The sequence below is a fragment of the Paramacrobiotus metropolitanus genome, unplaced genomic scaffold (assembly GCF_019649055.1).
Source record: "Paramacrobiotus metropolitanus isolate TYO unplaced genomic scaffold, Prichtersi_v1.0 Parri_scaffold0000009, whole genome shotgun sequence".
NCBI lineage: Eukaryota > Metazoa > Tardigrada > Eutardigrada > Parachela > Macrobiotidae > Paramacrobiotus > Paramacrobiotus metropolitanus.
The window spans coordinates 2,005,982-2,033,943 of record NW_026570229.1 but is presented as its reverse complement, the minus strand read 5'-3'; the positions used below and the strand labels follow the sequence as shown (position 1 = coordinate 2,033,943).

At 43.8% G+C, this 27,962-nt stretch overlaps 7 protein-coding genes and 1 long non-coding RNA gene across 13 annotated transcripts; 5 read left to right on the top strand and 3 right to left on the bottom strand.

The window, feature by feature from the left end:
- The first annotated feature begins 1,550 nt into the window (after positions 1 to 1,550).
- LOC129583141 (interferon-inducible GTPase 5-like) lies at positions 1,551 to 4,438 on the top strand. Its single transcript, XM_055474859.1, has 2 exons — positions 1,551 to 2,451; positions 3,169 to 4,438. Exons 1-2 carry the CDS (start codon positions 1,699 to 1,701, stop codon positions 3,430 to 3,432), a joined length of 1,017 nt encoding a protein of 338 aa, XP_055330834.1. The 5' UTR covers positions 1,551 to 1,698; the 3' UTR covers positions 3,433 to 4,438.
- On the bottom strand, positions 3,899 to 5,522 carry LOC129583142 (leucine-rich repeat-containing protein 15-like). The gene is made up of 2 exons (XM_055474860.1): positions 4,650 to 5,522; positions 3,899 to 4,474 (listed from the first exon to the last, which is right to left on the bottom strand). Exons 1-2 carry the CDS (start codon positions 5,184 to 5,186, stop codon positions 4,043 to 4,045), a joined length of 969 nt encoding a protein of 322 aa, XP_055330835.1. The 5' UTR covers positions 5,187 to 5,522; the 3' UTR covers positions 3,899 to 4,042.
- A 66-nt stretch (positions 5,523 to 5,588) lies between these two features.
- Positions 5,589 to 7,093, top strand: LOC129583144 (uncharacterized). The gene is made up of 3 exons (XR_008689730.1): positions 5,589 to 5,711; positions 5,794 to 6,005; positions 6,638 to 7,093. It is a non-coding gene; the product is annotated as an uncharacterized LOC129583144 (long non-coding RNA).
- On the bottom strand, positions 6,287 to 13,368 carry LOC129583143 (uncharacterized). Of its 2 annotated transcripts, XM_055474861.1 has the most exons (4): positions 13,198 to 13,368; positions 9,748 to 10,301; positions 8,429 to 8,947; positions 6,287 to 6,778 (listed from the first exon to the last, which is right to left on the bottom strand). In XM_055474861.1, exons 2-4 carry the CDS (start codon positions 9,839 to 9,841, stop codon positions 6,642 to 6,644), a joined length of 750 nt encoding a protein of 249 aa, XP_055330836.1. In that variant the 5' UTR covers positions 9,842 to 10,301; positions 13,198 to 13,368; the 3' UTR covers positions 6,287 to 6,641. The 2 variants fall into 2 exon arrangements, with proteins under 2 accessions (XP_055330836.1, XP_055330837.1); XM_055474862.1 differs by lacking the exons at positions 9,748 to 10,301; positions 13,198 to 13,368 and adding an exon at positions 9,289 to 9,722.
- Positions 11,614 to 13,631, top strand: LOC129583137 (uncharacterized). Its single transcript, XM_055474851.1, has 3 exons — positions 11,614 to 12,754; positions 12,913 to 13,074; positions 13,174 to 13,631. The coding sequence occupies exons 1-3, from the start codon at positions 11,741 to 11,743 to the stop codon at positions 13,327 to 13,329; spliced, it is 1,332 nt and encodes a 443-aa protein (XP_055330826.1). The 5' UTR covers positions 11,614 to 11,740; the 3' UTR covers positions 13,330 to 13,631.
- A 147-nt stretch (positions 13,632 to 13,778) lies between these two features.
- On the top strand, positions 13,779 to 16,932 carry LOC129583139 (uncharacterized). Of its 5 annotated transcripts, none has more exons than XM_055474855.1 (8): positions 13,779 to 14,167; positions 14,544 to 14,726; positions 14,936 to 15,204; positions 15,277 to 15,375; positions 15,609 to 15,959; positions 16,045 to 16,204; positions 16,261 to 16,406; positions 16,472 to 16,932. In XM_055474855.1, the coding sequence occupies exons 3-8, from the start codon at positions 14,942 to 14,944 to the stop codon at positions 16,632 to 16,634; spliced, it is 1,182 nt and encodes a 393-aa protein (XP_055330830.1). In that variant the 5' UTR covers positions 13,779 to 14,167; positions 14,544 to 14,726; positions 14,936 to 14,941; the 3' UTR covers positions 16,635 to 16,932. The 5 variants fall into 5 exon arrangements, with proteins under 5 accessions (XP_055330830.1, XP_055330829.1, XP_055330828.1 ...); XM_055474854.1 differs by having other exon boundaries at positions 14,544 to 14,813; XM_055474853.1 differs by lacking the exon at positions 14,544 to 14,726 and having other exon boundaries at positions 13,779 to 14,085.
- Positions 16,933 to 17,218: 286 nt separating this feature from the next.
- On the bottom strand, positions 17,219 to 19,971 carry LOC129583135 (uncharacterized). The gene is made up of 2 exons (XM_055474849.1): positions 19,690 to 19,971; positions 17,219 to 19,607 (listed from the first exon to the last, which is right to left on the bottom strand). Exons 1-2 carry the CDS (start codon positions 19,881 to 19,883, stop codon positions 17,279 to 17,281), a joined length of 2,523 nt encoding a protein of 840 aa, XP_055330824.1. The 5' UTR covers positions 19,884 to 19,971; the 3' UTR covers positions 17,219 to 17,278.
- A 216-nt stretch (positions 19,972 to 20,187) lies between these two features.
- LOC129583136 (uncharacterized) lies at positions 20,188 to 22,951 on the top strand. The gene is made up of 12 exons (XM_055474850.1): positions 20,188 to 20,517; positions 20,574 to 20,800; positions 20,959 to 21,061; positions 21,127 to 21,159; positions 21,248 to 21,334; positions 21,407 to 21,457; positions 21,529 to 21,582; positions 21,651 to 21,707; positions 21,764 to 21,850; positions 21,920 to 21,967; positions 22,025 to 22,342; positions 22,433 to 22,951. Exons 1-12 carry the CDS (start codon positions 20,370 to 20,372, stop codon positions 22,561 to 22,563), a joined length of 1,344 nt encoding a protein of 447 aa, XP_055330825.1. The 5' UTR covers positions 20,188 to 20,369; the 3' UTR covers positions 22,564 to 22,951.
- Positions 22,952 to 27,962: the final 5,011 nt, after the last annotated feature.

Genomic DNA, 27,962 nt, shown 5'->3' with positions numbered 1-27,962 from the left:
GGCATCAATACCGTTATCGGGAAGACACAGACTTTGCAGTCCCTAATACAAGATGTATCTCAAGATTATTTAAAATTGTTTCACGCGTACATCGCTCCAACGTATAACCTGCAATCCACAACTGTACCGCCGTGTTCCACGTTGCAACCTAATATGAACTTAGCGGCGATCCGGCAAACCACGGAGTACAACGATTTTGTCGCCAAATTCGGGAACTTGGTTTTTGCCATGGAGAATACCAACGGCGGGGATGATTTTCTACCGTGTGCGCAGGTTCTCGCGTTAACCATCCTCCCGCAGTTGTTAGTCGGGATGACCGAAGCCGAGATCAAGGATTTAATTCGGCTGAGTATCCGCTACAACCTGAACGCGGCCATTGGTGCGGTGTCGTTCACAGCGACCAATGGGATTACAGGGAGCTATCCCACGGGACTGCGTATCTTCAACGGCCAGGAAGCCAGTATGCGGGCGTTACAGGGACGCAACGTCAGCGTCTACGTCATCTCCGCATCGCCGCAGTACTTTGTCGACGTGGCCGCTACCTTCTACTCCTTGACGTACAACGTCCCGAAGGATAACATCCTGGGAGTGCGATTTACGATGGACAACGGGAAATTCACCGGACGGTTGGTGGGCGGGGACTATCCGATCACGTGGGGACCGGGGAAAGCCACGGTCGCCAATAATATTATCCGTCCGCGACATAACGGCCAAGCGCCCATCTGGGGCTCGGGAGATTCCCAAGGCGATTGTGCGTTTTTGGGGTTGGTGCGCGATGGTATCGTTCTGGCCAGTAATCGGCTACAGACGATTGGGAACTGTATGCAGCAGCTGTATGAGAAAGCGTGCCGGTTGTTTAAGAAGGTGGATCCGGCGACAAATAACCGGTATTTGCTGCAAGGTCAAGATAAGCAGCTCGGATCGTGGATTAATTCCGGATGGACGACAACAGATGGGGTGAACTATAGTTCCGGGACAAGTTTAAATTGTAGTGCATACAAAATTATTTGATTTTATGTTGATTAATTGCAGAGTTTAAATAACGAGCTGTATAGCCGAGTGCATATATGTACATTACAAGCAGTTGCCTTCCCGAATTGCACTGACTTCCATTGTCTGTATTTGTGTAAGCACTGTAAAGCCTTTTTGTTGCAAATACAACTATGTGGAATTCTATCACTCATATCCAGCTGAATTATTAGACTCAATTAAAAACCTTGTATCAATGGTCCAACGTTAATCGGAGTTCGGCGTCCACTTAGTGAGTGGTAATAAGTATGCAATAAGTTGTTATCTTCGATAAGCCTATCCTTCGGTGCACCGAATGGAGGTTGAAAGACTGCATGACAGGCGAAAGCTGGTGACTGACCTTTAGTCTCTTTGCGATATCTAATCTCTGACCTCTGCAAACTTACGAAGGTGCAGGTGCTGCATCAGTGACTTGTTCGCAAGTGGTTGGTGCTAACAACAGCAGTAGCCGAAAGAACACGCCTACCATGTCCTACATTTTGCGGTAATGTTGCCGGCGTAGTGCCGGAACACTTAGCGCAGGTACTACGTTTATATAATGCCTCGCTCAGTCTTCTTGCTTTACCTTTACATGCATCATGCATGGTTAAGATCCAACATTTTCCCGGCATCGACAGTTATTCTTATCTAGTATCACAGTGAAGATTCCACCTTACGTACCGGTCTGCCATGGATGACGACTACTTTCTAAATAATTACGATTTTGTCAGTTTAGAAGAAATAAGAGATCGTTTCGCCAAGGATGGAGCTAAAGGTATCCAGGACTTCAATAAAGAGAAGCAAGACGCTCTTCGTGCCGTTCCGCTCAATATCGCCGTTATCGGCCACTCGGGTGTCGGTAAGTCCACCTTCATTAACGCTATCCGCGGTCTGAAATCCAAGGATCCGGGATGGGCTGCTACCGGCTGCGTGGAAACCACGAAAGTGGTCACAGCGTATCCGCAGCCAGGCAACGAAGCACTGCAATTCTGGGACCTTCCGGGTGTCGGCACTGAAAACTTCCCGCAAGACCGCTATCTGGAGTTGGTCGAGTTTGGCCGGTATGACTTTTTTCTTATCCTATCGGCAGTACGCTTCACCGGCATGGACATGTGGTTGGGTCTGGAAATTCTCAAATCCAAACGAAAGTTTTTCTTTGTACGGACGAAAATCTTCCTGGATGTGATTAACGATAAATTTACGTATCCCGATGAGCATAACGAGGAGCAGCTGTTGCTGACCATTCGCACGGACATCGAAGACCATCTAAGGAAAAACGCAGCAATGGCGCCCATTTTCCTTATCGACAGTCTACGACCACGTCAATTTGATTTTGATGAGCTGGCGGTGAAGTTAGTTCAAGATTTTCCCGATTTAAAGCGTGACGCTTTGACATTGGCCATAAATAACCTTAGCGAGAAGATGATAAGAGAAAAGATCAAGGTACGCCATGCATCTGAATGTATTAGCAATGCCGAAATGAGTGCACGCGCCGGCAGCTGTACGAACCAGGGTAGCGTAGTTACATCTGTACCCTAGAGACGTTTAAGCTATCTTTAAATTGAGCCCTTATCTGTAAGAACGTCGATTGTGCCGTTTGGTGTTACCGAAAACTTGATTTAGAGAGTTTTGTGTATGCGATAGTAGTCTTACTGTATTCTTCAAATAGAAGGCTGAACAGACCCCTATACTTTTAAAATCTGTAAGTTATTTTACAGTTTTCGTGAATGCCATGTAGTTGTTCTAGTGGCGGAAATTTATTTCATACTTGTACAAGCAAATGCCATTTAACGCTTAGACACATATTTCCAAAAACTAGAACAAGTAAAATATCTCTTCTAGCTCTGTAGAACATAGAACAGAACTAGAACTAACTAGACCAATGGTTCTAGTTAAAAATAGGCATTCATACAGTAGTTGCGTAGGCGGTTAAGAAACCGCGCAGCAAAGTAAATCGTAAATTTAACCGAAAGGTCCACAACAGGACTGATAGAGTCCTATCTGCTTAATAAATGCGCTGCAATCTTTAATTGATATTTAACCAGTTAACTTAAGATTCCTCTTTCAAGCTGTAAAATAAGCCAGCGATGACGAAGAAAAGTATTAGACTGCTAGTGCCTACATAGTACGATCATACGATGACTCGTGTCTTGTGCACAGGTGCTTCGAAGAGAGGTATTGCCGCTGGCCTTCGCTGCCGCTGCGGCCAATGCCGTACCAGTGCCCTTTTCCTCCGTCGCGACCGATGCTGGAATCATCGCCGCAGCCATCAGCCGTTTCTTGACCGCTCTCGGTCTGGATGATACGTCGCTGCAGGTGACCTCGCAACGTACCGGCATCAGCCTGCTCCAACTGCGCACCAAGGTCCAAGAGTTCTTTCCCTCCTCGGTAATAACGGTTAACGGCATTACGGGGCTGGGGTAGTTAGCCGCGCTAGCCGCTTCCCGTGGGATCCTGATTCCCATTAGAGAAGTCAGCAAAGTATTGCCCATTGCTGGTCAGGTCTTTGCAGGGCTGATATCGCTAGGAATGGTCTACAGCAACCTGGACGGTGTGCTGGCCGTCATGGAGAACTTAGCACTGGATATGGCGCGACTCAATGGGCGGGGTGCGCTTGCCATCGAAGGGAGCGCTGCGAACTGAGAAAAATTACCGTTGTAATGTAATACACTCTTTGTCTTTGTGGACTGGATTTGATTGATTTAGTTTTCGACTTCACTCTTGCTTTGAGCCCGATAGTTTTGAGTAATAACCTGCTAGCAGATCGTCCGCGGCGTTTTTGTGGTAGCTTGCACTCTAACTTACGGTTAGTTGAAAACTTGAGACCCCGTTATTACTAAGCGTAAACTAATGCAATAATTACAACCTCTTCTAAATTACTTTTCTGTGTTGAATTTATTTCGCGGTAAAGTTTAAGCCGTCACCTTTGCTTACATCGACCAGGCGACTTAAATGACAGTTTTCGGCAACAAGACTGACCGTTTACATTTACGTAGCACGCTAAGTACGTAAAGGTCCAATTAAGATATCGAGTTCAAAACGTGGAGGACTGTTTGCCCAGCTGGCAAACATCATACGCGGACGCCACCATTTCGTAGGGCAGCGCTTTCCAGCATCCTTTGCACTGGAACGCCTCTTTTGATGTCGCATTATTAGGTTCACAGAATGCCTGCTGATTGTCCCCACAAGTCAAGAAAATATCCACTTTCTGGACTTTCTCGTCAGCCAAACGAAGAAGTGGTTGCAGCTTTGTAGTAGTGCAAAGGTCACTGTTTTGTATCAGTGGGTTTCCTGCTAAATCCACTTGAATTGACTGAAAGCGGGCACCGTTGCGAAGGAAAGTGATCAGTTCAGCTGGTATGGCGGTGATGTTGTTGCCTCCCAGATTGGCGTGATGAAGATTAGGCAGATTCGGAGGTGATGAGACTTTGAGGGTGGTGATGGAATTCATCGGGGCGTTCAGCAACTAATAAACAAATATAGAATTATTTATATTAAAGCAGAAGCTCGTCCTTGAGCAAAATGTGCGTACAGCTTGATTAGTTACAGCTAGCCAGACGTGGCGTTCACATAGAGTATCATTACAAAATTCCCAGACCGACACTGAATAACTGGGCTTAACGATCATTTAACCAGCTTACCCCAACGTTTTCCGGAAGAACCGACCAATCCAGCTCTTTCAGTTGATTTCCTTTTAACAGCAACTCCGTTAACGCCGGTGTACCCTTGAACGCTCCCGGTTGGATTCGCTGCAGTCCGGCATTATCCACACGGAGGGTTTCCAAGTTGTCGAACCCGTCAAACATTCCCGAATCCAGTGAGGGCAATCGTCCGCCGACAAACTCCAAATTCCTTACCGTCTTCTTGACATTGGACAACCAGGATTTTATGGTGTTAGTGTCGTTGAATTCGAAGCGGTTGAAAGTGACGTATTGCAAATTGGGCCACGCCGGTAATGGAGGCGCATTCTTTAGGAAGGATGGGGCTTTGTCATCGCCCAAGCTCAGCATGGTAGTATTCGTGGGAAACTGACTGGCGTTGAATTGGTCGGGAATAGTCAAGCTGCCGCAAAAGATTCCTAACGGATTGGAAGTCGAACAGGGATTTGTTGTCAAAACCGATTGTTTTGTCAGCAGCAGAAAAAGCGACAACAGCAACGGCTTGCCGGAGACACCCATATTGGTTGATGTAGTGCAATACGCTTATAAAATTGATAAAGCCTTATTAAATGTTGCAAGTTGGTGATTACTAGTTTGCTGCTTCGCTTTTAAGCAAAAATCTTTTTGTAGAGCCAGCGCTTGAGGCCGGCAAAAAATTTGCGGGGAAGGTGTCGTTCTTTTTTCCAGTTTGTCAATATTTTCAGCTAAGCCGGCGTTATGAACCGTGGTTTGCTTAACGACTTCCAGCTGTTCATTCTTCTGTACGGCGTAATCTGCTTGTTAGTCACCCGATGGCACGGATCACAATCAGCAGAATTTCAGTTGTCTGGTGGGTGATTTAGCCTCCAGTCACAGACTCACTGCCGAATCACTAATTATTAATGTAAACATTGAAATGTCTTCACACGCATTTTGTTAAAACAAACTACGGCATTGCCGTTTAGCGAATATAAACTGCATAACTGTTATTACGAGTATATCTGCTATAATATCGTGTAGCAGCACACGGATTCTGTAATACTGTATACATATCACCGGACACCGGTCAGCGACGCTTCTCTAGTACCGGGTGGCTCTCAGGTCCCGTAATTTGTAGCGCAGCTCATCTGATGTCTTATTCTTATAGATTTCGTCACCCCCGTAAGTTAAGCTCTCGGCTGGAGCTTGATGGCGGATACCAGAGACATCCATTTTTGTTAAAGAAGCCAGCGGATTATTACTCATCGCTGGGAACAGTCTACAGATCTGCAGGCATCATGGAGAACCAGGCACGGGATATGACGCAACGCAATGGACGGACTACGGCGAGCATCAGCCCCAGCAGTAATGGAGCACACAGTAAGTACATTATTTACTGACCTTTTCAATGTCCTCGCTTGCACTCATCTGATTGCAATAACGCGTGAAAAGTACGGTAATTTTTCTGCGAAATCGATTTGAACATTCCCTGCTTAAGATCCAGCTCCATGAATGCAGGATAAAATATAAGGTACAACAAGCTCATGCTTACTTAAACGTCGTAGCACTTTTTTTCTTATAGTGTGGATTTTTATGCTGGTTCGTGTAAGTAAATATTGCGATTTGGCTAGCGCTAAAGAACCTAGTGTGATATCGTTTATTACTCGCATTGATTGACATATCAGTGTCAGCAGAATCGCCACACCATGACGAACATTGCACCGACCCTAGTTATATTACTTAATACCGAAAATAAATTACGATGGATAATACATCCAGCCCAATACAAAAGCCAATAACCATTAATAACTTAACGTGTTTCAGCAGCACACATCCGCAAAACTCAAATAAAACTTAATTCAAAGCCCATTAAATCTGAATTCCCATTGCCAACACTTCACATAGAGTGTTCTCCGTAGGCGGCCTTTGAAGAACAAAACTCAAGGGTCATCGTCGGCGTTGATGGCCAATATATATGTTGAGTACCACAGCAAACCCGACATTTTTTGCAGCCGCTCATTCAACCGCCACTCGCTCGTGTTCGGGATCAGCGCGTCTTTCCGCTTCATCGGCCGGGTGCGGTTCGTCTGGCCGGCGGATGGAGGGTTTGGAGAGGATCTTCTCTGTCTCGTCATCGGAGGATTCCACTGGGCCTAAGATAATACAATTGGGCCGATTACGCTTTATAAAAAATTGCTGGAAGAAATTCCATTAGTCTGATCGGGTGGCAGCGACGCACGTTGCCGCTGAACCATAAACAATAATACGGCCATTTTATCAAGTGAATATATAGACGGCCAGATTGCCGCGATGATTGATCGATGCGCTCCGGGGCGATTCATGATCATCGCAGCGTAATTACGGCATGTAAACATGCTGTCTGGAAAATTCACCCGAATTCCTGGTAATTGTTGTTTTTAAATCTGTATGTTTATGAAGACCAGTGCTTATAAATAAAAGTAAGTATCTATTCTTTATAATGATTGAGTACTTAGTTAAAATCAATTACGTAATTTATAGCCTATAAATTAAATTCAGGCAAAAATTATTTATAATTGTTAATTATTTATAGCTGCTAATCCTGCTATTAAAACACAAATTCCCGGATTTTTTGTTTTTAATTTCGTTCTTAATTTTTATGAGAATTACAACCACTTCTTATAATATATTTCCTTTTTTTACAATGATTACATATCATTTTTTTTTATAATGATTAGATTATAATGATTACTTTAATGATTGCCAATTTACCTATTATTTATTAACAGCGTCCAATTTCAGCTGTTATTTATGCATAGCACATTAAAAGATTATATGATTCTGCATACTTTATATGTAGACTAAATAAAATCTATAAATAGAGCCGTTATTTATGTTACCGGTAATCCGACCTGAATTATTACATAAGGAATCCAATTTGTACTTGTAAATGGAGAAGTAAATTGCTGCATGGTGCATACACTGCTTAGTGCACGGGTAATTTGCGCAAATAACGCATAAAGCAGCACGCAAACATTTAATGGGTTTTATTGATTAATCGATTAGCGCTGACCGGGGAAGGATGGAGTAACATGCACATCATGAGACGAAAAAAAGGAGAATTCAATACACAAGATTGCTGCATGTATGTTGAACGGGGTCAAAATCTTTACGAGGTCATTAGAGAAGTGCTCCCAAGTTGCTCCCTTTACAGGGACAGAAAGACATCACATGAAATATCGTACGTAAATCTCCAACGATTTATCACGCAAAAAAAACTGTTTGGATTACGGAAAATATAGTTCCCTTCAAACCCAGCATAAAGTTAAAAAAAATAACTTAAATTGCTGTTTACGTATAAATATGATACGTATACTGAAATAATTCTTCGCTTATTGCTTTATCCATAACAAGCACTTCGTACAACAACTTATTCCCCTAAAATCCCACTTTATTGATAAATTTTCTCGGTAAAATTTTATCCCTCGGCTTATTGTTATTCCAAAAATTAGCATTGCACAAACATTAAGATTTTTGGTGAACATGCGTATTTCGTAGTACTGAGGCTACTGCAAGCTAGGCCTGCACACATACGGCCAGAATTTCACACATGAAAATTTAAGCTTACCGAAAAAATCTTTTATATATCTAATTTTTAATTTGAAATTAAATTACTATTTAAACAAAATTACCGTTTTTTCCACTTAAAACTCAATTTTTAACCGATAAATATTCTCGGTAGAATTTTGTCGGTTTATTTGCAACTTGAGTAAACCTTATGTAATAAGAACGAAATATTTCAAATTTTTTGAGTTTTTACGCACCCCCGAATGTCTCCAGCATGGCCACCGCCGACGAGAACACCGCGCCGCTGATCGCCGCCGCCACATCTCCCACCACCGCACTGACCCCGCCCACCGTCTGCCCCATCACTCGCCCCAGCAACGACGGGCTGGCCTCCCGCTGCCCGTTCGTCGTTAGCGCATCATCCCGTTCGCCGTCTTCCTCGGAACCGGCGCTATCGCTCCCCAGGTGGTCATCATCCGGCGGGATTAGCTCTTTCCGCTGACGGTGTTTACGTGATTTCACCGGCCGGGGAGAGATGTCGGCCGGCAGTGCGGCGGTGTCGGCCGCCGACGGGTACTTGTTGATGCCGCGCTCGGCGGCCAATCGCGCCTTCACTTTCTCTAATTTGGCAGCGGGCGATTCCGGGATAACGGTCGCGGATAGGGCCGGCGAGAGATCCATAATGCTGTGTAAATATTTGTCCCAACGGTCGATATCCAAATTGATCGAATTTAAATCCCGGCTTATATATCCCGGAGAATTTATCCTTGACGATTCTTTTAAATTCAAAAGCATATATTAGTTGTTAAAAATTCAAATATGTTTAAGAAGTAATGCCTTAAATTAATTCTAGGCAGTTATTTAATTCTAGGCTAAAATTAGCTATGGAATAATTTATAAACAGGAACAGTAATAAATACTTTCAGATTTTTAAACAGTAATAAATACTTTCAAATTTTTTTTAGAAAACATTTCTTAAGATATAATGCAAACAAAATATGAATCATTTAAAACATTAATAAGTTAAATTTCTTCTACTTCGATAAAATACTTTTTTATTAAATACCAATAAAATGTAGCTTAAAATATTCCAGCTTGAAAAATTTCTTGAAATTACAGTGTTAATCGGTTTAAACGGCGACAGTATTTCCACTAATAATGCCAGCCAAATAAAAATATTCAGATTGCTAAAAATCTCGATTGTTACTCCAACGAGTGTCGTAAGCCGGCCAAATAAAAATCTGCTGTCGCAACAACTTTTTCAACTTCGCCGAATATCACCGCCACGGAATCTTCTCAGAATCAACCATTCAATAAATAAGCGCAATTTAAACGCGATTAAAAGCCTATCAAACCGGCGCTGCGCTAACAATCGCAGATTTTTTTATAACCAGCTGTAATCAGAGCGCTAAAACGATGTAGAAAAAGTGTACCAACGAACCGAACAGCATTTCTCACACACTAACATGTCAAGGTCGATTGAGAAGAGCGGAGCGTGAAGGAAAGAAAAAACGCCGGCATAGAAAACAGGCATTATGTAAGACACGCCAAACACTCCGGGATTTATGTTACTTACTGAATAAACGCCGCACGCTCCAACCGATCCTGTGTTTGCTTTGCTCCGCGACTGGAGTAACTGTCAGCGTCAGATTTCCTTGGGTTGTCAACATCCGGCGTAATCCGATGTGATTAGAACGCTTGCCGCAAATGCGCCCCGATTTTAAGCTCTGTCGATACCGTCCTTTTAGGATAATTTATGAGGTGCAATATGTCAAAAAACCCGACGGGAATGGCGCCGTAAAAAAAACAGCGACGGCTTGATTCAGCTGGTTATAATATTCTAAATGATGCCCAGATGGTGGCTGGTGTAGATGTGAAAATGACAGAGTAATCAATGTAGAGCGCGCAGTGCTGTGTTGATGGGGAAATCAAACAGTTGGCAGTTGAGTGTGACTGCTTGACGGGTGACTGCGAACGAGAGAGGCTGGTTCAAGTGGCTGCCGGCGTTTTTCTCGGTGTCCGGTGTGTGTGCAGTGGATAATTCCGTTGCGGGGTTGAGTTACCGGTTGAAAAATACGGGGAAGGTGCAAAATGATGGAATCCTTGGTTATGTGTCTGGACTGGGTGGGGCTATAATACAGATTTTGATGAGAAAGACAGATCTCATAACCCGTACGACAAGAAGATAATTGCATTGTACCGGCGTAGATAATTGTGTAGCGTTTGTCGTGTTTCTGTGCAGGACGTTTGTCGTGTTTCTGTGCGTGTTTGTTATTATGACAGGACGTGCAAAAGTTTTCTCGGTCAGAGGAAGCAAGATTTATGACAGAGTTTGTCTGTAGCATGAAAATAATATTTACTCATTTTAATGTTATGTGGTTCTGTGTAAAATTAAGTTGTTAATGAAGTTGCGGCTGCTTTTTAGATAGAATAGCTGGTAATTGTTGTTGCTTTCGGCTGTTGACATTTGACAATAACGTTCAGTGATTACGTTCTTCATTCTGATACGAGTAATTTAAACTTGTTAGTGGGCAATACATACAATTCCTTGCCGGCTACCACAAACTATTCACGCTTGTTTGTGGTTAACTAATCAGGACACATAGGCCGGCTCCAAATCAAGAAAATTCTCATTTTTTGTAGAAGGGTAGTAGTGTATTAGTATATCACTATAATTATCTAAACCTATGGTAGCATATCTGTCTGAACATTTTCATCTGCTGTGGTCAGTAAGACATGGCCAAACAGAAATTAAAAGTTTACACATTACAAATGAAGCTCTGCAATTTTCATCGCGCTTCATCCGTAGCTGACACTATGGTCCATGGAAAATTCTGGATTTGCACTACCAGTTAAGCTAAAGAAACTGAGCGATGTTTTCGAAAATGCTGGCGGAGTAGAGCAGTCGGAAATTACGTTTCTCAACAGAAGTCCCTAACAGTGCCCATAAAATGATTATCTTTATAGATTAAAACCACTGTGTATTTTATCTTGGCAACTGGCACTATGGTACTGTAGTTGAAGCGCCTCATAGCTTGACAAACTCGGACCTGCCGGTTTATGAATGTGAAAGCAGTCGGTACCAGAACAAACTTCTACTTCTCCGTTCTAAAGAATCCAACTCAACTGTCAAAAGTGTTTGTAAAAATCGTTCGCGGTGTTTTTTTCTACTATAAAGTATTTTAACAAGCTAGAAAGAAGAAAGCTTTAGTTTTCCTCAATCCAGGATGATGTACCTGATTATAGCCTTGCAGGCATCCGTAATAGCAACGTTGAGATATCATACAGAGTCCTGCTATCGCCGTGCAGGATGCTGATAAGGACGGAACGGAAACCACCGCATTCAGCGTTCGGATTTTGTTTGCTTTGCTGGATCAATACAGATAAGATTTCTCTCTACGTTTCAAACACCGCAGCAAGTTCCAGATAATCAATACGGAAAGCAAACAGTGCTGACGTTTATATTCCATTGTCTCTGTACACAATAACCGTTAGCGGAATATATCGCCTGCACGAGACATGCGGCGTCCTCTTTGCACTTTTCAGTAGTTGCAGTACACGTGCATAAAATGGAGTGCAACGACTGCGAAGCCATCGACACCGGCTCCTCCACCGCCGACCCGAACCCCAACACCACTTTATACCGGCAATTCCGGCGGTTCTCCCCGTTACTGACCTTAGCCGGCATTTATCCATGGCAAACCAGCCACACCAAGTTTGGGAAAACTATAAGAATTGTATCGTGGATACCGTGTGTGCTCCTGTTTCTCCTAATGCTGGCATCCGCTCTGGAGCGTCTCATCGTCACCTGCATCCACCAGGTGGACGAACCCAACCCGGTGGGACTGGCGGCGGAACTGCGTCTCGTCACCATGGTGTGCTTCCGGTTCTCCGTCGCCATCGTGGTACCGTTGTGCTGTTGGAAGACCCGCAAACTGGACGCGGTGATCTGCATGATTTCGACATTATGTAACGATGTATTCGTCAAACAACCCTGGCGGAATTACAAGACCGCGGTGTCCTCGATGTTAACGGTGTTAAGCGCATTCTTTTTCGGATACTTCATCTTCAGCAGCAGTTTCTGGTTAATGGACGCTTTGGCGTACCCGCACTCGTTGCTAGAGTCGGCGTACTCGTTTTTCTTATTGGTAACGCGCATCACCGCGATGCATATTCGGCTGGTGTTCTACGCGTTGGTGATGACGGTGATTTCCATTACGGGACTGCAGTTTTCGGTGTACTGTAAAACGGTGAAGAATATGTTCCGCCAGACGCATTCGTGCGCGGCGAAAGAGTACCAGATCCGGCAGATTCTCAATGAGCATCTGTCGCTATCGAAAGCCGTGGAGAAGCTGGATAAGATCCTGTCGCCGCTGCTGCTGGTCACGGTGCCGTTGGATCTGACGGTGACGATCTTTCTCTGTGCACACGTGTTTGATGGGTCGAAGATTGCCGATAAGTTGGCGTATGAGACGCTGAAGCACTCGTCCAAGTTGTCGTCGATTCTGTGTGTCTTTGATTTAACGTGGCTGCTTTTGGTTTTGTTCGGCCCGATTGCGGCGTCGGCTTACTTAAAGCAACAGGTAAAGTGATACACAACTACAGTTTTAATCATTGAAGAATTTTAACTTTTACTGCTAGTTATTCGCAACCGCTACAAAATTTCGGCGTTTATAAAAGAAGTAACTATGTACTTGCTTTTTAATATGGTTTTAATGTGGTGTATGTTCGTTCAATCCAGGCGGAGCGAATAGTCAAAGAAATAATACAGTTCATCGGATATGAAGACTTGGAGAACAAGTTTAAGCACGAGCTGACAAAGCGAGCCGCTCAAATCAAGGATTTCCCTCCAGTAATAACATTGTGGAATATCACTGCATTGGATCGGAACGTTTTACTTGTGGTATGTTTCTACAATTCGTACATTAAGACTACAACACACTTATCATTTTTCTGTACGTGAACCGTTAGACAAGCGCTACATCATGTCTATGTTGGGCAGGTGCTGGGTATCTTGGGGACGTACCTGTTTATTATCCTGGAAGTGTCACAGTGGTACGAAGGTGTATCAGAATTGGCGGATGCAGCCGTTGGCGCGGGCGGGGAGAACCAAACGGCATCACAACGATATCTTATCATGCGCCGGTTGGTGCGGTAGACGGATGCGACCGGCTAACGCAGAGATATGGACTACGCGGTTATTCGACGCCTCACTCATTGTACAGATTCATTTTAATAAGTACTTCCCTTATTTTTCTTTTACAAACTTCGTACGGCGTCAGTACCTGAATAGGGTATTTACTTCCAAACATTTATGTACAAATTACATCAAAACTTGCATATAGAACATGCAAAACTTTCATACTCGGTCTCACGCTTTGTTTTACTGAATCCATTTGATAATGAAGCGCCAGGCATAATTACGGCATGTGTATCCCTGGATTCCTTGAAGCGAATAAAGATGTCACTTGATACGGCGCGCCGGCTTAAATTTAACAAAATGAGTATGTACTCGTACTAATTTTATTGCTCAGCAACCTCGTCTTTTCTACAGGCTGTTCTAACAGCTCAGATTCTGCCAAGCGGTTTTGCACGGATGTACGGTTATAACGCTGCATTTTGAGATGGGACAGTACACTCAATGTTCATGCACTGCAGTTAATTGCTTAAACCAGCGGATTTAGAATGTGAATTCCAAACCTAATACGCGTGGGAATTGTGTCAGGGGCGTCATTTTTAACTTTTTATCCTAGCAGTACGTGCAGATTTCCAGTATCGCGGACATGGATACAAACGGGTAGAGAAGGCAGATGCAACCTCTTTTTTTGGATTGCCCTCATCGTGCCTAATTTCCTCAGCAGCGCTTATGTACCGCGCTGAATTGGTATCTGCAGTACAACGTCTCACTGCACAAGTATATTCTGTAATTTCTAACGCAAATCTGACATATAATGTATTTACTGCGAAGTTGGCGCTATGAATGATTGCCACTACAGGTACGTCTACCACAATGCCAAATTTACTCGTCTCAGTATTTAAGTACATATAAAGGAGAAAAATTAATGTCTTAGAATTCATATACGCTGTTTTTCATATACGCATATTTTTCATATACGCTGTTTTGCATGCATCAGCCATGCTAAATGCATTATGCATGTAGTAGAACTAACTAGTATGGCGTGGAGTGCCGTAATATGAAGTTTGGTGTGACCCGTAAATTTGTATTTGCCGCTGTGTTGATGCATTAGATACAAAGTATTAGGGAGCAAGCTTGTAAAATGCAGTAAGTACTTCTACCGCCGATTAACGGTCGATATGCTATAATATAACTATAACTATAAGGCTATAACTAAGTTCTTCCTTTTGATGCAGTTTGAAGCTTGCCCGGTTTCCACGGCAGATTTGAAAATTTGTATTTCCGGTGCCATTAAGAAAACAATTGGGCGCTGCCAACATACAAGCAACTCAGCGGCTGCGCGATCGATTACGCATGTGTCAGCTGTGATGTTACTAGAGCCAACAATCCAGAACTAGGCGCTTGCCTGATATTTCTCTGTAGGCGGTTACCTGCAGCACCTAGAGCGGTTGGCACCGGCACGCAGGAACTCGTGACGATCAGAATTCAGAACACCAAAAACCCGAGTAGTCAAAGTTTTCACTTTTTAGGTTTTGATTTCCTTGTATTCCATATTCTGATTTTTAGTGTTCTTAACATTCGAAACTAGAATTTATTTTTGGTTTTATATTCAACGTCTTCACTGCAGGTTAGGATGGAAGGTGACTGGTTTGAAGACGACCCCTTCTCAGTTGCAGGCAGTGCTGTGTTAACAACCGATGAAGTGCGACATCGCTCGGAAACTCAGAACTATCGACCATTCACAGCAATCTGCCGTCCGCTTCGTGTCGTGAAACAATTTTGTCCGAAGCTCTTTTACGGATGTCTGGGAGATGAAACATCCTTCCGGAGCAAGCAGAAGAAGACCATCAGCCGCAGCGATTTGTTTGGGCTACGTGTACTGTCGGATATTTACGGGTAAACACGAAAATTAACGACAACAAAGCGATATCGCTTGACAACAGCTGCAGACTATAATCGTATGTTTAGGTATTTGGAGCGTTATCTGATTCCACCGGATGCGTTTGAGGAAGTCGGGTACAAGGTCGTCCGCAACATGGGACCTGCGGCAGTAGGCGAATTCGCTTGGTAAGTGAACTAGCACTCTGCAGTATATTTATTCCTGTTATAAACATAAAACATTTCACAAAATGTTATAATGCTTTTATGTGTTAGATGTTTTGTTCTGAAAGTTGTGACACTGTGATATCAAATAATTAGAAGGCGTATCGCTTTAGATTTTAGGATTTTCAAAGCGCTGCAGTTTGTTTTCTTGTATTTATTGTTTTTTTAAATCTCGTGGCGTGATATTATTTGCTTAGGTTTGTGGCACGCAATAATGGAAATCCCGCCAGTGTGTGCGAACTCGCATTGAACCCCAGCATCAATGCCTCGGAAGCGAAGTCGCTTAGCAATGACGAGTATCTGTCTAGCTGGTATGCATCATTGCTGGAAGCGGAAAAAATGAACATCATCGGCCCCCTTTTTCGCCTTGCTGGGCTTCCAGGGGTGGTGAAAGTGGCTGGGAATGATCTGTGCTATCGTCTCGATCCCAACAGTTGGAATACAACAATGTTTATTCCCAACGTTGACACTGCAAGCCTGACGCCATTTGAGCGGGCCATAAAAATCGTCGGCCGTTATTCTAAGCTGCAGGAAGGGCGAGTCCATCAGTAAGTGCTTAGATAAGTTTTGGCCTTCATAAATGTAAATCTTTTAAAAAATGGATTTACAGTTAAACTAACTGAATGTTTATAGCGCCGGAGAAAAGCGATATCGCTGTCCGTTCTTTTATAAAGTGGCCCGCAATCAGTTCCCCGGGAACTACCGCGGCAAGGAGAACCGGGGAGATTGCGACAACTTTTATACGGTCAACGGTCTAAACCAGCATTTGGGCGACGAGCATGGGACAGCGGAGGTAATTTTTATTTGAGCGATGTCGCTTTCATTCATAACCTTCCCGAATTGATTTAGAACTTGTTCAATGACTGTGAAATCTGCGGGCAACCTTGGATTCTCCGCGGTCAGTCCTCATGTGATGTTGAATGCTATTTAGCTGACCACGCGATCAATTGTTTTGCGTCGGGGCGCGATCATTTCGCTGGATGGGATGGTCGAAAGTACGTAAAGTAATTTCTACTAATGCAATTAGTTGCGAATGCGCTTTCTTATTGACTGTTTGCAGGGAACGTTCGGTGAATTTTGGGGCAGGGTTGCATCAAGTGATTCCCGTTTTGAGTGCGGAGTCGCGTCGGATTCTTCGTGGATGGAAACTCGAGTATCAGCGTTCGGGCATTAAAGTGTACGGGTCGGCGAAAAGTTTCTTCCTCACTTTCGTCGTGGATTAGGCGTTGTCGCTTTCGTATCTCCATGTGAACAAATAGTTTTGTTGTGCTTTGATGATGGTTATAGTCTGATGTGAATCTTGCATTGTGTTTTGTTGCTTTATGGAATGAGTTCCTTTACTCTTTATGATCTTTTGTTCAGAGGGATGCATTGTTGCACGTGCGTTATTGATTGCCTACATATTCCGTTTACTGGTGTGCAGTGTGCACTGTTGTTGATCTATAGTGATGTTGTCTTCCGTTAGCGATGGATTACTGATTACTTTCTCAATATCCTGGCTGTGAAAAAATCTGAGCAGTATTACATAACAAAAGATTCTTCAGTTCGTAGCTGACGTACTGTTGCATTGTCTTGACTTTACTGTGTAAGGAAGTTTGAAGTCTTATTTCATTTGCAGCAAATAACATACAAAATAGTCTGTTACTTACTTTAATTGTATTTACTACACTTTAGCCTACACGCAGAGGCACAAAAAAATCAAGATTTATTTATAGTATCTAAGAAACTTACTGCAAAATGCTCACAATTAACGACAAACGGAAAACACATAACATCAAATTTATTAACATTAATACCGCCCATCATTACTGTTAAGCGACAACGCATCATTAACGCAACTGTATTAACCAAAATTAACAACGCTGTATTAATCAAAATAATAAAGTAACCGTGGTAGCATCGCGCCGATGGTTAACTCCTCGTGGTCATCGTACGGCAACTCCAACGCAATGCCTGCGAATGTTTCCGCTCCGAGAACAGCGAACTCGCCTTTCCAACGGATTAATTTGTGAGCCGGAAGTGTGCAGTTTAGGTTGTAAATTTTTTGCTGAGCGGTTTCGCTTTGTTCACAAAGCAGCACCACCGATCCGCCGATATGTACTGCGAAGCGGAATCGCCAAAAATTGCCATAACGGCAGTAGAATAGAGCATTCGCAAAGTGGTCTCGGATCGACTCTGCACTGCTGAGGACAAATCCTTTCAAAATTATTTTCGAATGCACAGAATGACTCACGTTTTCCAGACACAGCTGATTCTCCGCCGCGTAGTCTCGTAAAGCTTCCCATGCTGAATAACACTCACCGACAATGACAGTGTGCGTTTTCGCTGGTCCGATCAAAAAACAACCTGCAGCGTTGCATACACTGGAATACAAATTTGCAGAACTATTGTTTTCCAGTATGCGCAAAATGGCCGGTGTGAATTGGTCTTGCGGTTGTCGCCTCAAATTTTCCGCAATGTCTTCCGCAATTTTGATCAACTTTAAAGAATTAGCGACTTCGCGTGTCACCTGGTTGTATCCGTGGATGTTTTCCTCAATACAACCGATGTTTCCTTCAAAAGGAAAGGCGCTGAAACCCGCGGCCGTACCGAAGTCGCGACAGGATTGTCCAAGATGGAGTGTCAGATGGACGTTATAGGACATGAAATCTTCACCAAAAACTGTTTCAGCGCTTCTCACGAAGTCGTACGCTTCATCCTCCATAATTTCAGTATCCGTACGCGATATCGCATCTTGGAAAGCTCTGGTCACAATACTAGAATACTGACACCAAACCTCGTATTCTGTTGGCGTGAAGACACCCCGAAATAGATGAATCCCGGTATAAAGGATGTCGCGCCATTCGTTTGCTGTCAACAGGTTCACTTCGTCGAATGAGCGGAATTTCCTGGAAACAACACTAGGGAAGTCCAGAGCACTGCCACGCTCATTAATTTCTGCGATGCCGCTCTTGTTTACGTTGCATGCAAAAAATATCTGAGGTGCGACACCTTTGCAGCAATTATGCATGGCGTCAACAGGAAATCCACGCGCCAAATCAAAATGCGGCAGCATTTCCAGCGGCGAGCTCTCACATATTCCCGTGAAATTTGCATCCTTTCGCGCTGCGTCCCGGTGATGTAATGGATAATCCATTAGCTCTTTCGCCAGGCTACGAATACTGGAATCCGTACGAGGCATTGCATAAAGCGAAGTCGCACAAATGTAGACCTGGCGGTTCTCTTCGCGCACAGGGGTGGCTTCACAATACGTGCAGCCACCGACATATGCATGGATAGATCCAATGCCGACAAGCGGAAGTCGCTCCATCGTGTCCGCGACCACAGCAGTCATGACGATGCGAATACGCTTATCTTCTCCATTTAAGTTGATCAGCATCCCTTCGGTCGATAACTTATACAGCTGGGATAAAAAAGGACGTAGCACAATCTTGCGATGCGGGATTTTTGTCGCTGTGCCAATGTAGAGGCTCTGGAGGACTATCGAACGGAACCGCTTCTTTCCAGGGAAATCCGCAAACACAAACTGTACCGCGTATCCTTTTAATTTGGACGATCTTGTCAGCGCAAATCCGTCCGTATGTGCCATTATAGTCACGACATCATCTCCAAAACTTTTGTCGCGGTAAAACTGACCCGTGTTAAGTTCATCAGTGCTATTGATGCGGAATCGCTTTCGTTTTCCTAGGACTGATTGCAATTCGGCGGAATGTTCGCTCAAAAATTTCCGAACCAGCTCCTCCAAGTCCATCGATAGCAGGCAGTTTTGGTGCAAATCACACAACGGGATGACGTGGGGCTCTTGCTTCTTGGGGGTGATGCCGTCGCACGGAAAATCAACATTGCACTTTTCACCTGCTTTTCTGCTTCCAACGATGCAGTAGTGGCGCGGGCAGAAATAGTAATAAGTAATATTGTGCGAGATCGCATCCCCAAACATTTTATCCAAATAGTACAGGTTCGGAGGAAACTGGCAGTCTGCGAGTCCGCCTGGATCTTCAAACAGTGATCGCACTACCTCCAAGTCTGCTCCCAAGTTCTGCTTGGTATTGTGGTACTTCTGCCATTTCCGCAACTGAATGAGCAGATGAATTTGTTCTTTAAGGCTAAGGGGCAGCGATTCCGCTTCTGCGCACTCCGAATCATCAATATCCGATTCTTCAGCCTCCGCAAACAGACTTGTTTCTTCGTCGCATCTGCAATATGCATACTTGCTACATGCATGCACTTTGCTCCGTATCGTGAAATGATTTGATCTCTCATGTGCACTGCATTTACCTTGCGATATCGCTCTCCAGATTGTCAGCTGGTGCATCTGCAGGATCACTGTCCACAAAAACTTGCTGATCGACGCGATCCACAACGTCGTCATTGCGCGAGCGAAGTCGCCAGCGATACTGCGTCGTCCTGGGAATAATGAAATTTCCAAAATCGTCAGTCTGATACTGACCATAACGCATTCGCTTTGCCATTTATTCCTTAAAAATTACTTCAATTTTAAGGAGAACAATCACCAAAATTTTTTACACGTTGACAGAAACCGAAAATACAGAAATAAAAATTAAGAAAACGGATTTAAAATTCCCACAGTTTTCAGAAAAAAACATTGCATTATTCTGAAACTGGATGTATAGTAAATGTGGCTTTAAAACTTTTGTGGCTAGTCAAAGCGGTTTCGCTTACATCAAGATGCTGCTCGCTATTGGTTGCTGGACTGCGATATTAATTTTGGTTGGTCGCAACGTAGCTCGTTCAGTTCGATTCAAAAACCTAGTATGTTCAGCCTTCAAGACGTGTGCGAGAAAACATGAAAATTACTTTCATGCACAGCTCACAACTGTTGTGAACTTTTCGTAAACTTCTTCCTGAATCTTCTCTTCACTTCTTTTCACACTTCAGAAATTAGTTATCAAATTCGTTTGAGAATTCTCTTTGTTTTTTCAGTTTCTTGATAGATAATGCATCGCGGAACTCGCACGCGCGGGCGCGGACGCGGGACTGGTGGTGTGCAAGTTCAGCCTCAAGCGGAATCGCATCCCACTCCATTGGAAAGCTCCCCGATTGCATCATTCAAAAGCGCGCTCGCAGCTCATGCAAAAAATAACGGTGAAAAAAATCTTCTTTTTCATAACACCAGATTATGCAAATTTGCATTTTTGTAGATCTGATTGTGGTGAGGTTCGCAGTGGACGATGAAGTGTTGCATTGGCCTGCGAGCGAAGAACGCTTGAAAGCCACTCCCGGAAACTTCTACAAATTTCCGCTGCGCGCTGGCACACTGCTGCAGGCTCAACACAAATCCCAGTTCTACGATGCAACGATCATCTGCATCATGAACAGTAAGGAGGAAGCTGACGAACATGTGGAGTTCCTTAAGCAACAACTTCAGGTACAAAACATGGCCAACATTAGCTGAAACCTGTAGGAAACGTATAAGGCTATATTGCAGAATACAGAACTTTAAGCGATGTCGCATTATTTTTAATTATTAAATGCTTTCAACATGCAGATAAAGCTAATTTGCAGAGTTGTTTTTTGTTCAATCAGATGCAGAACAAAGTCAAAACTGTGAATGCGAGTTCGCTTCAGAAAGCTCAAAAACTACTGTCCGCTGAATTACAGAATGTGGGCAACGAAATCCCTTCGAAAGGTTTGTGTCAAAATTTTGTAGAAGTATTTTAGTACTCGTACTAGAAAATGCGGTTGATTTTTTAGAGCCGATGTCGGATGTTTCTGAACATAGCGGAGGTAAGTTGCAGCTTCACAAATGCAGCCTGCCATTTTTTCCTACGTTAATAATATTAATATTAATTACGTATTCATAATAATTTTGTAGTTATGGCACCCGAAGAAGCGCTGGATGACGATTTCGATCCTTTTGCTGAGAATGTTCCAGAATCAGATCAAGCGACTTCGCATTCCGGTAATTAATGATTTTTGAAGTTGTTACTTTTCAAATCTATGCGTTATTCGCTAAAGTCGGCGAACTGTTTAGCTCACCCATCGGGTTCCTCGTCTTCTCGCACCGTTCCCATGGAAATTCCAGGTAAAGGATGTGCTTAAGCAAAATTGCATTAATCAAATTATTTGAATGTCGTCTGTTATCTCCTCAAAAAGGATTGGTTCCGCCAGCGGCAAAAGGTCCTTTTACTGTTCCGTCAGTTCCAACGGGTAACTTAACCTGTGCGATCTCGCTATATTTTTAAATCTGTTCAACTACAACTGACATCGTTTTTCAGCTGAACTGAAGAAAAAAGCAGCGGCTCCTCCAGTGTCTCCGTTGAAGCGCGCTGCAGGTATGACATTTATTTATCCATTTCAAAAAAATAGTTGAATTAGCTTCTTCCTTTAGGAAATAGCGATATCGCAGGAGCAAATGGAGGTGATTCAGGATTGGGAGGCGCTGGTAGTGGAAGCGCGTATGCGAAGTCGCATAAGGGTAAATTTCTCCTTCAAATGCATGCAAAATATACATGATGCATTATCAACATTTTCAATGTCGCTGTAGCACCAAAAGCCAGAAAAACCGATCCCATGGTCGAAGCTGAACTGGAAGGTCAGTTAAAAAATGCGATTTCGCTTTAACCATTTTAGTAATTTATTTAATTTTTAGATCATTTGATGAAATTTCCGTATGAAATCAAAGGACCCAAGAAAATTGAGCTGGTCAAGAAGGCGCCGGGAGATCCAATCTGGATCGAAGAAATGCTGCATAACCGCATGGTCATCTCCGGAAAGACATGGGAGCCAGCCAAATGGCTGAAACAGCTGATTGGCTTCCTCATCCAAGGAACAGCTGACTACAAAGGCGACGGCATCCGCCTCTTATACGAGAAGCGGATGCAGTTCATCCGGGACCAAGACTCTGATCACAAGCAGCAGCCTGGAATCAAGGCCCTCCTTGGTGACGAATTTATCATGACCGTGGAAAGTGAGTTTCAATAAAATAAGCATCATATTATAAAAGAATAAAATTTTTTACTCGTACGTTTTAAATAAAAATAACATTTTTTGTTCGCAGTGTATTTCACCGCGTGTCATTTGATGGGACGCGAACGCGGCATGCAGGCTGGCCTGGTTACGGCTTCCCTCAATGCCTGGAAAGATTACCATGTGAAAGCCTACGCCAAAAAGCACAATCTTCCTTGGTAAAATCCCGGGTAAATGCGAAATCGCGTTTGGTTTAGCTTAAAAGCGCCTCGATTTTTTCAGTTGATTTTTGTGATTAATTTGCTTTTCCTGATTCGCATAAAGGATCATTAAGACGAAGCAGATTTGCTTTATCGATGTTTGTATGTTTCAGTACAGTTTCGATCATGCGAATAATCGCATCGAATCGATTCGTTCTAGATCTGTTAATTAATGTGGTGTTTCATATCTTTATTGTTTTTCTCTAGTTGAGTGATAATAACCAAGTTCTATTGTTATAAATATTACTATTTGTTTTGCTTACAGTTTGTTCATGTAGCGCTAACAACGTAAAGCTGTGTTATTAATAAAATTGTGCTATTAAACCGTCTCTGAATGCGCATTATCGTGCGTTAAAGCGAAGCGGAAATACACGTGGTTCGCACGCCTACCTTATCGGATTACATCCCAGCTAATACCTTAGTAGCGTTTAGCTTGCAGTGATCTAGTACTCACACAAAACCTCGCTGATATTTGCGTATGGCATGCCCCGCTCCTGGACAGCACTTTCATGTGGTGTCACTGACAAAAAAACAGTGTTCCAATTTCTGTTGCTACTGTTACCCCATAATTACGCAGCTAGTAACGCTTTGTGGGAGCTGCGCCAGTAACATGCGCAGATCAAGTCATAAGTAAACAGATGTTGGTAAGCTGCGAATGTTATCTCAAAAACGAGGTTATTTTAATCCGGGTTGCCGTTGCAGTCACAATCATGCGATCTGCTCATGGCATTGGCGGCGATTCCATACCGAATTGCCCATACTGTAGGGACAGTGATTTTGTTTGCTGTTATTCTGGATTACATCCTCATGAAACGGTTGATCTCGCTTCTCTGCATCGCTTGCCCAGTTCATCCAGTCCCCAGAACGAATAATTATGATGCAGTATCTCGTGAGTGCCAACAATACACTTGTACCCAATTAACTAGTATCGTTTACTGAGTTTCGCTTCCGAGCTTGCTTCAGATCGTACTGAAAGCTTACAGCGCCTATGTTTAGCTTACATAAAGTTTACAGTAATTGTAGCACGACGCTTCCGAGAAAATCGGAATGTTTTTGCCGACAGTTTATATAAATTCTCCCATACATAGTGTAATTTCGAACAGTGTCCGGTAAAATGTTTTAAACACTGTGCCAAAAATGTGCGATGCACGAATCGGCAAAACCGTTAATACAACCGATGTAGTTTCTTCGTCTTTGTCATAGACGGTGCTAACCAAACCGTCGGTATTATGTAATCATGTACTACGCAGTACCCATGTTTCTTTTGGCCGTTGACAGAACGTTTCTTGAACTTTCTTCGCTGCTTAACCCGCCTGCATTTCATGTTGAAGTGTTAAACTCTTTAAACTGTCTCTTCTCTAATCCTCGATGAAAATTCCTCATCGAAATGATCGTGCATAGTGCGCTGAAAACGTTGTAGACAATGCACATGATTTTGACACCTAAAGTAATCAGTAACCAATAGCCATTGCGTTTACTTTCGTAAACGGACACATACTACTTGCTTCCGTGCTTATTTTCTGTGCCGAATGAGATGATTAAAATGCTTTGCTTCTTCTCGTTCCAGTACACTTTCTGACTTGCAGTATGGGAGCTGGAAAAAGCTGTCCGCAAAGCGGAACTAGAAAAGCAGGACAACAGGATTGTCTTGCCTATGCTCAAATGGAAGCAACCTCAGACCCATCCAACACGGCAGATCGTTCGTCCACTTACGCAGACAACTGCCACGTTTTCCTGCTTTTTAAACGCTACAAAAAATGAGCAGCCATCAATTATGTGGCGGCACCAAAACATCACGGTTTCCCTTAATACAACGAAGCATCATAAAGGATTTTTCTACACTCAGACAGCACACGATAATGTCAGCTATCTGTTCATCCATAATGTTTCCTACGCAGCGGCTGGTAGCGTACAGTGTCTGCGGCAGTGTGACGACAAGGACACGCTGACGCAACTGTGCATGATTCAGGAATTCGAGGTGCGACCGAAATGTCGCTCGGCCAAAGAAATATTTGCCGGTGTGATGGAGAACATCGCCACACGGTCACGCGACGTTATCTTCAGCTGCGCCGCCTATGTCGACTGCACCTGTGAACGCGGACCATATCATATGTGGAAGTTCGATGGTCAGTTTATTGTGGTTCCCAAGGAATTACGTCCCAATCTGAGGGCCATCAATGGACCGAACCCGGCATTTCGTGTCAATGTGCATGATGCCCGGGGAGAATGTCATTACTTACTCGAAGATGCCACGACACCGTGCGAAATTAGTATTGTGGTTAATGTATCACGTCCACCAATGCGTCGTCCGGCTGCTGTCGAATGCTGGGTGCAACCCGATCCGGACGGCAGTGAGTGGTTTGTACAGAAGGCCTTTGTGGAATTCTTTTGAGATGCGATTATAGCAAGGTCTCACAGAAAAACCTAAAATTAATATGATGACGCATGCGTGATTCGGTGGGAGTGACTGCGCTTGCTGGCTGTGCATGCGTTTTTCTCCGGCTAGCGTAATGTTAAATTGACTGAGCCGAAAACCTTCCGGCATCGCAACACATATTCTGTTGGGTACGCACGGAAGAACCGTTTTTGCGCCCTCAATAAAAGACTGAAAGAAAATGGACATTTGTCGACGCTACAATGGAGATAGCTTTCAGCTTATCGATTATGATTTGTGATGATTGATGATATGCGGCAAATTTCGGATGTTTAGAAGTTAATTTTTTTGAATACACTAGACTAAACGGAATACGCTGAAACTGTCGTGCAGTACAGATATAGTACTCTGCTTAGCGATGGCATTAGATACTTCCGTAACAGATAGGCGGGAATCGGGCACTGCTGAAAGCTGGCTAGAAGTATTGATCCTAGCTACGCTCCGGTAGATAAAAAGTCCATTATGCCGCATGTTTAATATTAATAATGCTAATAATTTACTGATGTAGTTGCAGTTACGCGTAACATACAATACATACCTCCTCCGGGGTACCAGTACAGCTGTCAAGTGTGCGCATTCTGCAGTAGGACGATGCAGATCTACTCTAATTTAATAAAATCCCAAAAAATCAGTCGCTCGTTAAGGGACTTAAAGCAAGGGATATTGATCGCATAGATAATCAGTATGAGGACACACTAACTTGCAGGGATAGACGAAAAAAACCTTAAGTACAAGGGATAACCTTGCCCGTTTTGAGCAACATGAACACGACTAGCCACTAACACTCGAACGGCTCGATGAAGGCTCTTCCTCAACTGAAGATTCCCGAAACTACATTACGAGTTTAAATGTTTTCAAAACTTCAAATTTAGATAATATTTTGAAATCCATGTACTGGACCGCCAACACCAAAAGTTTTAAAAGCTAAAGCGGCAAAATCGTACTCAGTTCGACATTTTTCTCTTCCGCTTTCCTAGCAGCCTCACCAGCTTTAATAATGCTGCTGAGAAAGTTAGACAAGGCAACTGTATCGACGCATGTTACATCCCAAGCCAATCGTAATCCGTTTCTCCAGGGTAGCTGTGAATGCCTGTGATACACCATCCGGCCGGCGATTGTCCTCGGCGTTAGTCCCCCTCAGTTCCAGTACAGCCGGTATATTAGCAGTAACCAGACTTCGGCGAATCACTTCGTTCAAAGACGAGTGGCAAAGGAAAACGTCCGGCGCACGTTTCACATGAAAGTCCATATTGGCCGTACTGGTCGACAGGTTGACGGCAGTCAGCGCAAAGATGAGGACTGCAGATTGGTTAGCCAGTTCGTAGTCCGACGGCTGTACGGAAACTCTCGTCAGACATTAACGTTCCAAGGAAGGTACAAGAAGCGCGTTGAGCCACTTTCCCGAATCCGGCTGTGCAACCGCAAGCAACAAGCGCGCACAATGTCAGCGGGTAACATCGTTTTCAAGATTTACAGTGACATCGCAAGATTTTTTTAACTATGGCTGCATCCTACACTTTCTGTGCCCGCCTAAGGTTTTCTTGTGGCAGCTCTGTACCAGATTCTGCTTGCCACAGCTCGTGCGCTAAGTCACGCTCAAGTGGCGTAAACCGAAGCCAGATAGGCTGAAGCCGCTAGTTCTGCCACGCGCCTGATGCATACTTCTACAGTTCTACGCATGGTGCATTGTACAAAATTTGCGCAACAGCAGAGTTAATATCTTCTGGCCAGTATCCACGAAATACGTAGGTCACGAAATATTAAAAGCCCCCCCCCCCCGAAATTATCGCCCCGGGGCGCCTAGTAATTTGCGGCGCCGCGCTTTTTTGGTCTGTTACCGATGTGGTCCTAATGGCTAATGGTACATCTTGCTAATTTATGTGAATTCCACTTATGCACACTCGTTAAACCATGATTTTCTAATAGATGTCTTGGTTACTGAATTATTCCTTTAATGTTCATACATATTAACCTCGTTAAAACCAACATACATGTATTATGAGCGCACTTGAAAAATTTAGACGCCCCCCGTAACAAACGCCTTCTGCGGTTTTAACCGTCCCCTCCCGAGGCTCTCGAAAAAATAAAGACCCAGGGCGTTAATATCGGATTTTACGGTATCCAGGTACAATTATGTATGTAAAATCCTATGCAGATTGGTATAAGATTAGGCAGGATAATGAGCAGGCGATGATTTAGTGATAGGCGTACTTATCTTTCCGGCAGTTTTATCAGCAACAGTACGAGCACAACAGCTTCTCATTAACAGACACTCTGGCATTTTCGCATTCGTCGGCATCGTGAACGTGTTTCCTCCTGTTGTCGCGTATCTTCGCAGTGCATCTTCGGCTGGTTTTCTACGCGTTGGTGATGGCGGTGATTTTCATTGTAGGGATTGCAGGGATTGCAGTTTTCCGTGTGCTACAAAACGGTGAAAAACAAGTGTGGTGTGAAAAACATTCGAGTGCGGAGAAAGAACACCAGATCCGGCAGATTCTCATTAAGCAACTATCTATCGAAAGCTATACAGAAGTTGGAAAACATCTTGCCGCCTATGCTGCTTGTCACGGTGCCGTTGGATCTGACGGACGCGACGATATTTCTCTGTGCACACGTGTTTGACGGGTCGAAGACTGCGATAAGTTGGCGTATGAGACGTTGAAGCACTCATCCAAATTGTCGCCGATTCTGTGTGGCTTTGATTAACGTGGCTGCTCTTGATTCTGTTCGGACCGTGGGGCGTACCTGTTTATTATCCTGGAAGTGTCGCAATGGTACGAAGGTGTGACAGATTACAGAATTGTCGTATGGCAACCGGCGACGTTATCGGACAGAACCAAACCGCATCGCACTGATATCTTGTCGTACACCGGTTGGCGCGGTAGACGGATGCGACCGGCTGATGCGGAGATGTGAGCTGTTTGTTC

Bases quoted from the DNA above. Each gene is read 5' to 3' on its own strand.
- LOC129583137 (XM_055474851.1), top strand. From the start codon at position 11,741: ATGGAGTGCAACGACTGCGAAGCCATCGACACCGGCTCCTCCACCGCC. The intron at 12,755-12,912 runs GTAAAGTGATAC...CGTTCAATCCAG, and splicing joins CGGCTTACTTAAAGCAACAG to GCGGAGCGAATAGTCAAAGA. The intron at 13,075-13,173 runs GTATGTTTCTAC...TATGTTGGGCAG, and splicing joins ATCGGAACGTTTTACTTGTG to GTGCTGGGTATCTTGGGGAC.
- LOC129583139 (XM_055474853.1), top strand. From the start codon at position 14,038: ATGTACCGCGCTGAATTGGTATCTGCAGTACAACGTCTCACTGCACAA. The intron at 14,086-14,935 runs GTATATTCTGTA...TCTTCACTGCAG, and splicing joins TACAACGTCTCACTGCACAA to GTTAGGATGGAAGGTGACTG. The intron at 16,407-16,471 runs GTACGTAAAGTA...GACTGTTTGCAG, and splicing joins GCTGGATGGGATGGTCGAAA to GGAACGTTCGGTGAATTTTG.
- LOC129583135 (XM_055474849.1), bottom strand. From the start codon at position 19,883: ATGGCAAAGCGAATGCGTTATGGTCAGTATCAGACTGACGATTTTGGA. The intron at 19,608-19,689 runs GTAAATGCAGTG...TGCATATTGCAG, and splicing joins CTGGAGAGCGATATCGCAAG to ATGCGACGAAGAAACAAGTC.
- LOC129583142 (XM_055474860.1), bottom strand. From the start codon at position 5,186: ATGGGTGTCTCCGGCAAGCCGTTGCTGTTGTCGCTTTTTCTGCTGCTG. The intron at 4,475-4,649 runs GTAAGCTGGTTA...TTTGTTTATTAG, and splicing joins TTCTTCCGGAAAACGTTGGG to TTGCTGAACGCCCCGATGAA.
- LOC129583136 (XM_055474850.1), top strand. From the start codon at position 20,370: ATGCATCGCGGAACTCGCACGCGCGGGCGCGGACGCGGGACTGGTGGT. The intron at 21,335-21,406 runs GTAATTAATGAT...CGAACTGTTTAG, and splicing joins TCAAGCGACTTCGCATTCCG to CTCACCCATCGGGTTCCTCG. The intron at 21,583-21,650 runs GTAACTTAACCT...ATCGTTTTTCAG, and splicing joins TGTTCCGTCAGTTCCAACGG to CTGAACTGAAGAAAAAAGCA.
- LOC129583141 (XM_055474859.1), top strand. From the start codon at position 1,699: ATGGATGACGACTACTTTCTAAATAATTACGATTTTGTCAGTTTAGAA. The intron at 2,452-3,168 runs GTACGCCATGCA...TCTTGTGCACAG, and splicing joins TGATAAGAGAAAAGATCAAG to GTGCTTCGAAGAGAGGTATT.
- LOC129583143 (XM_055474861.1), bottom strand. From the start codon at position 9,841: ATGTTGACAACCCAAGGAAATCTGACGCTGACAGTTACTCCAGTCGCG. The intron at 8,948-9,747 runs GTAAGTAACATA...TGAATTTAAAAG, and splicing joins GAGCGTGCGGCGTTTATTCA to AATCGTCAAGGATAAATTCT. The intron at 6,779-8,428 runs GTGCGTAAAAAC...GTATTATCTTAG, and splicing joins CATGCTGGAGACATTCGGGG to GCCCAGTGGAATCCTCCGAT.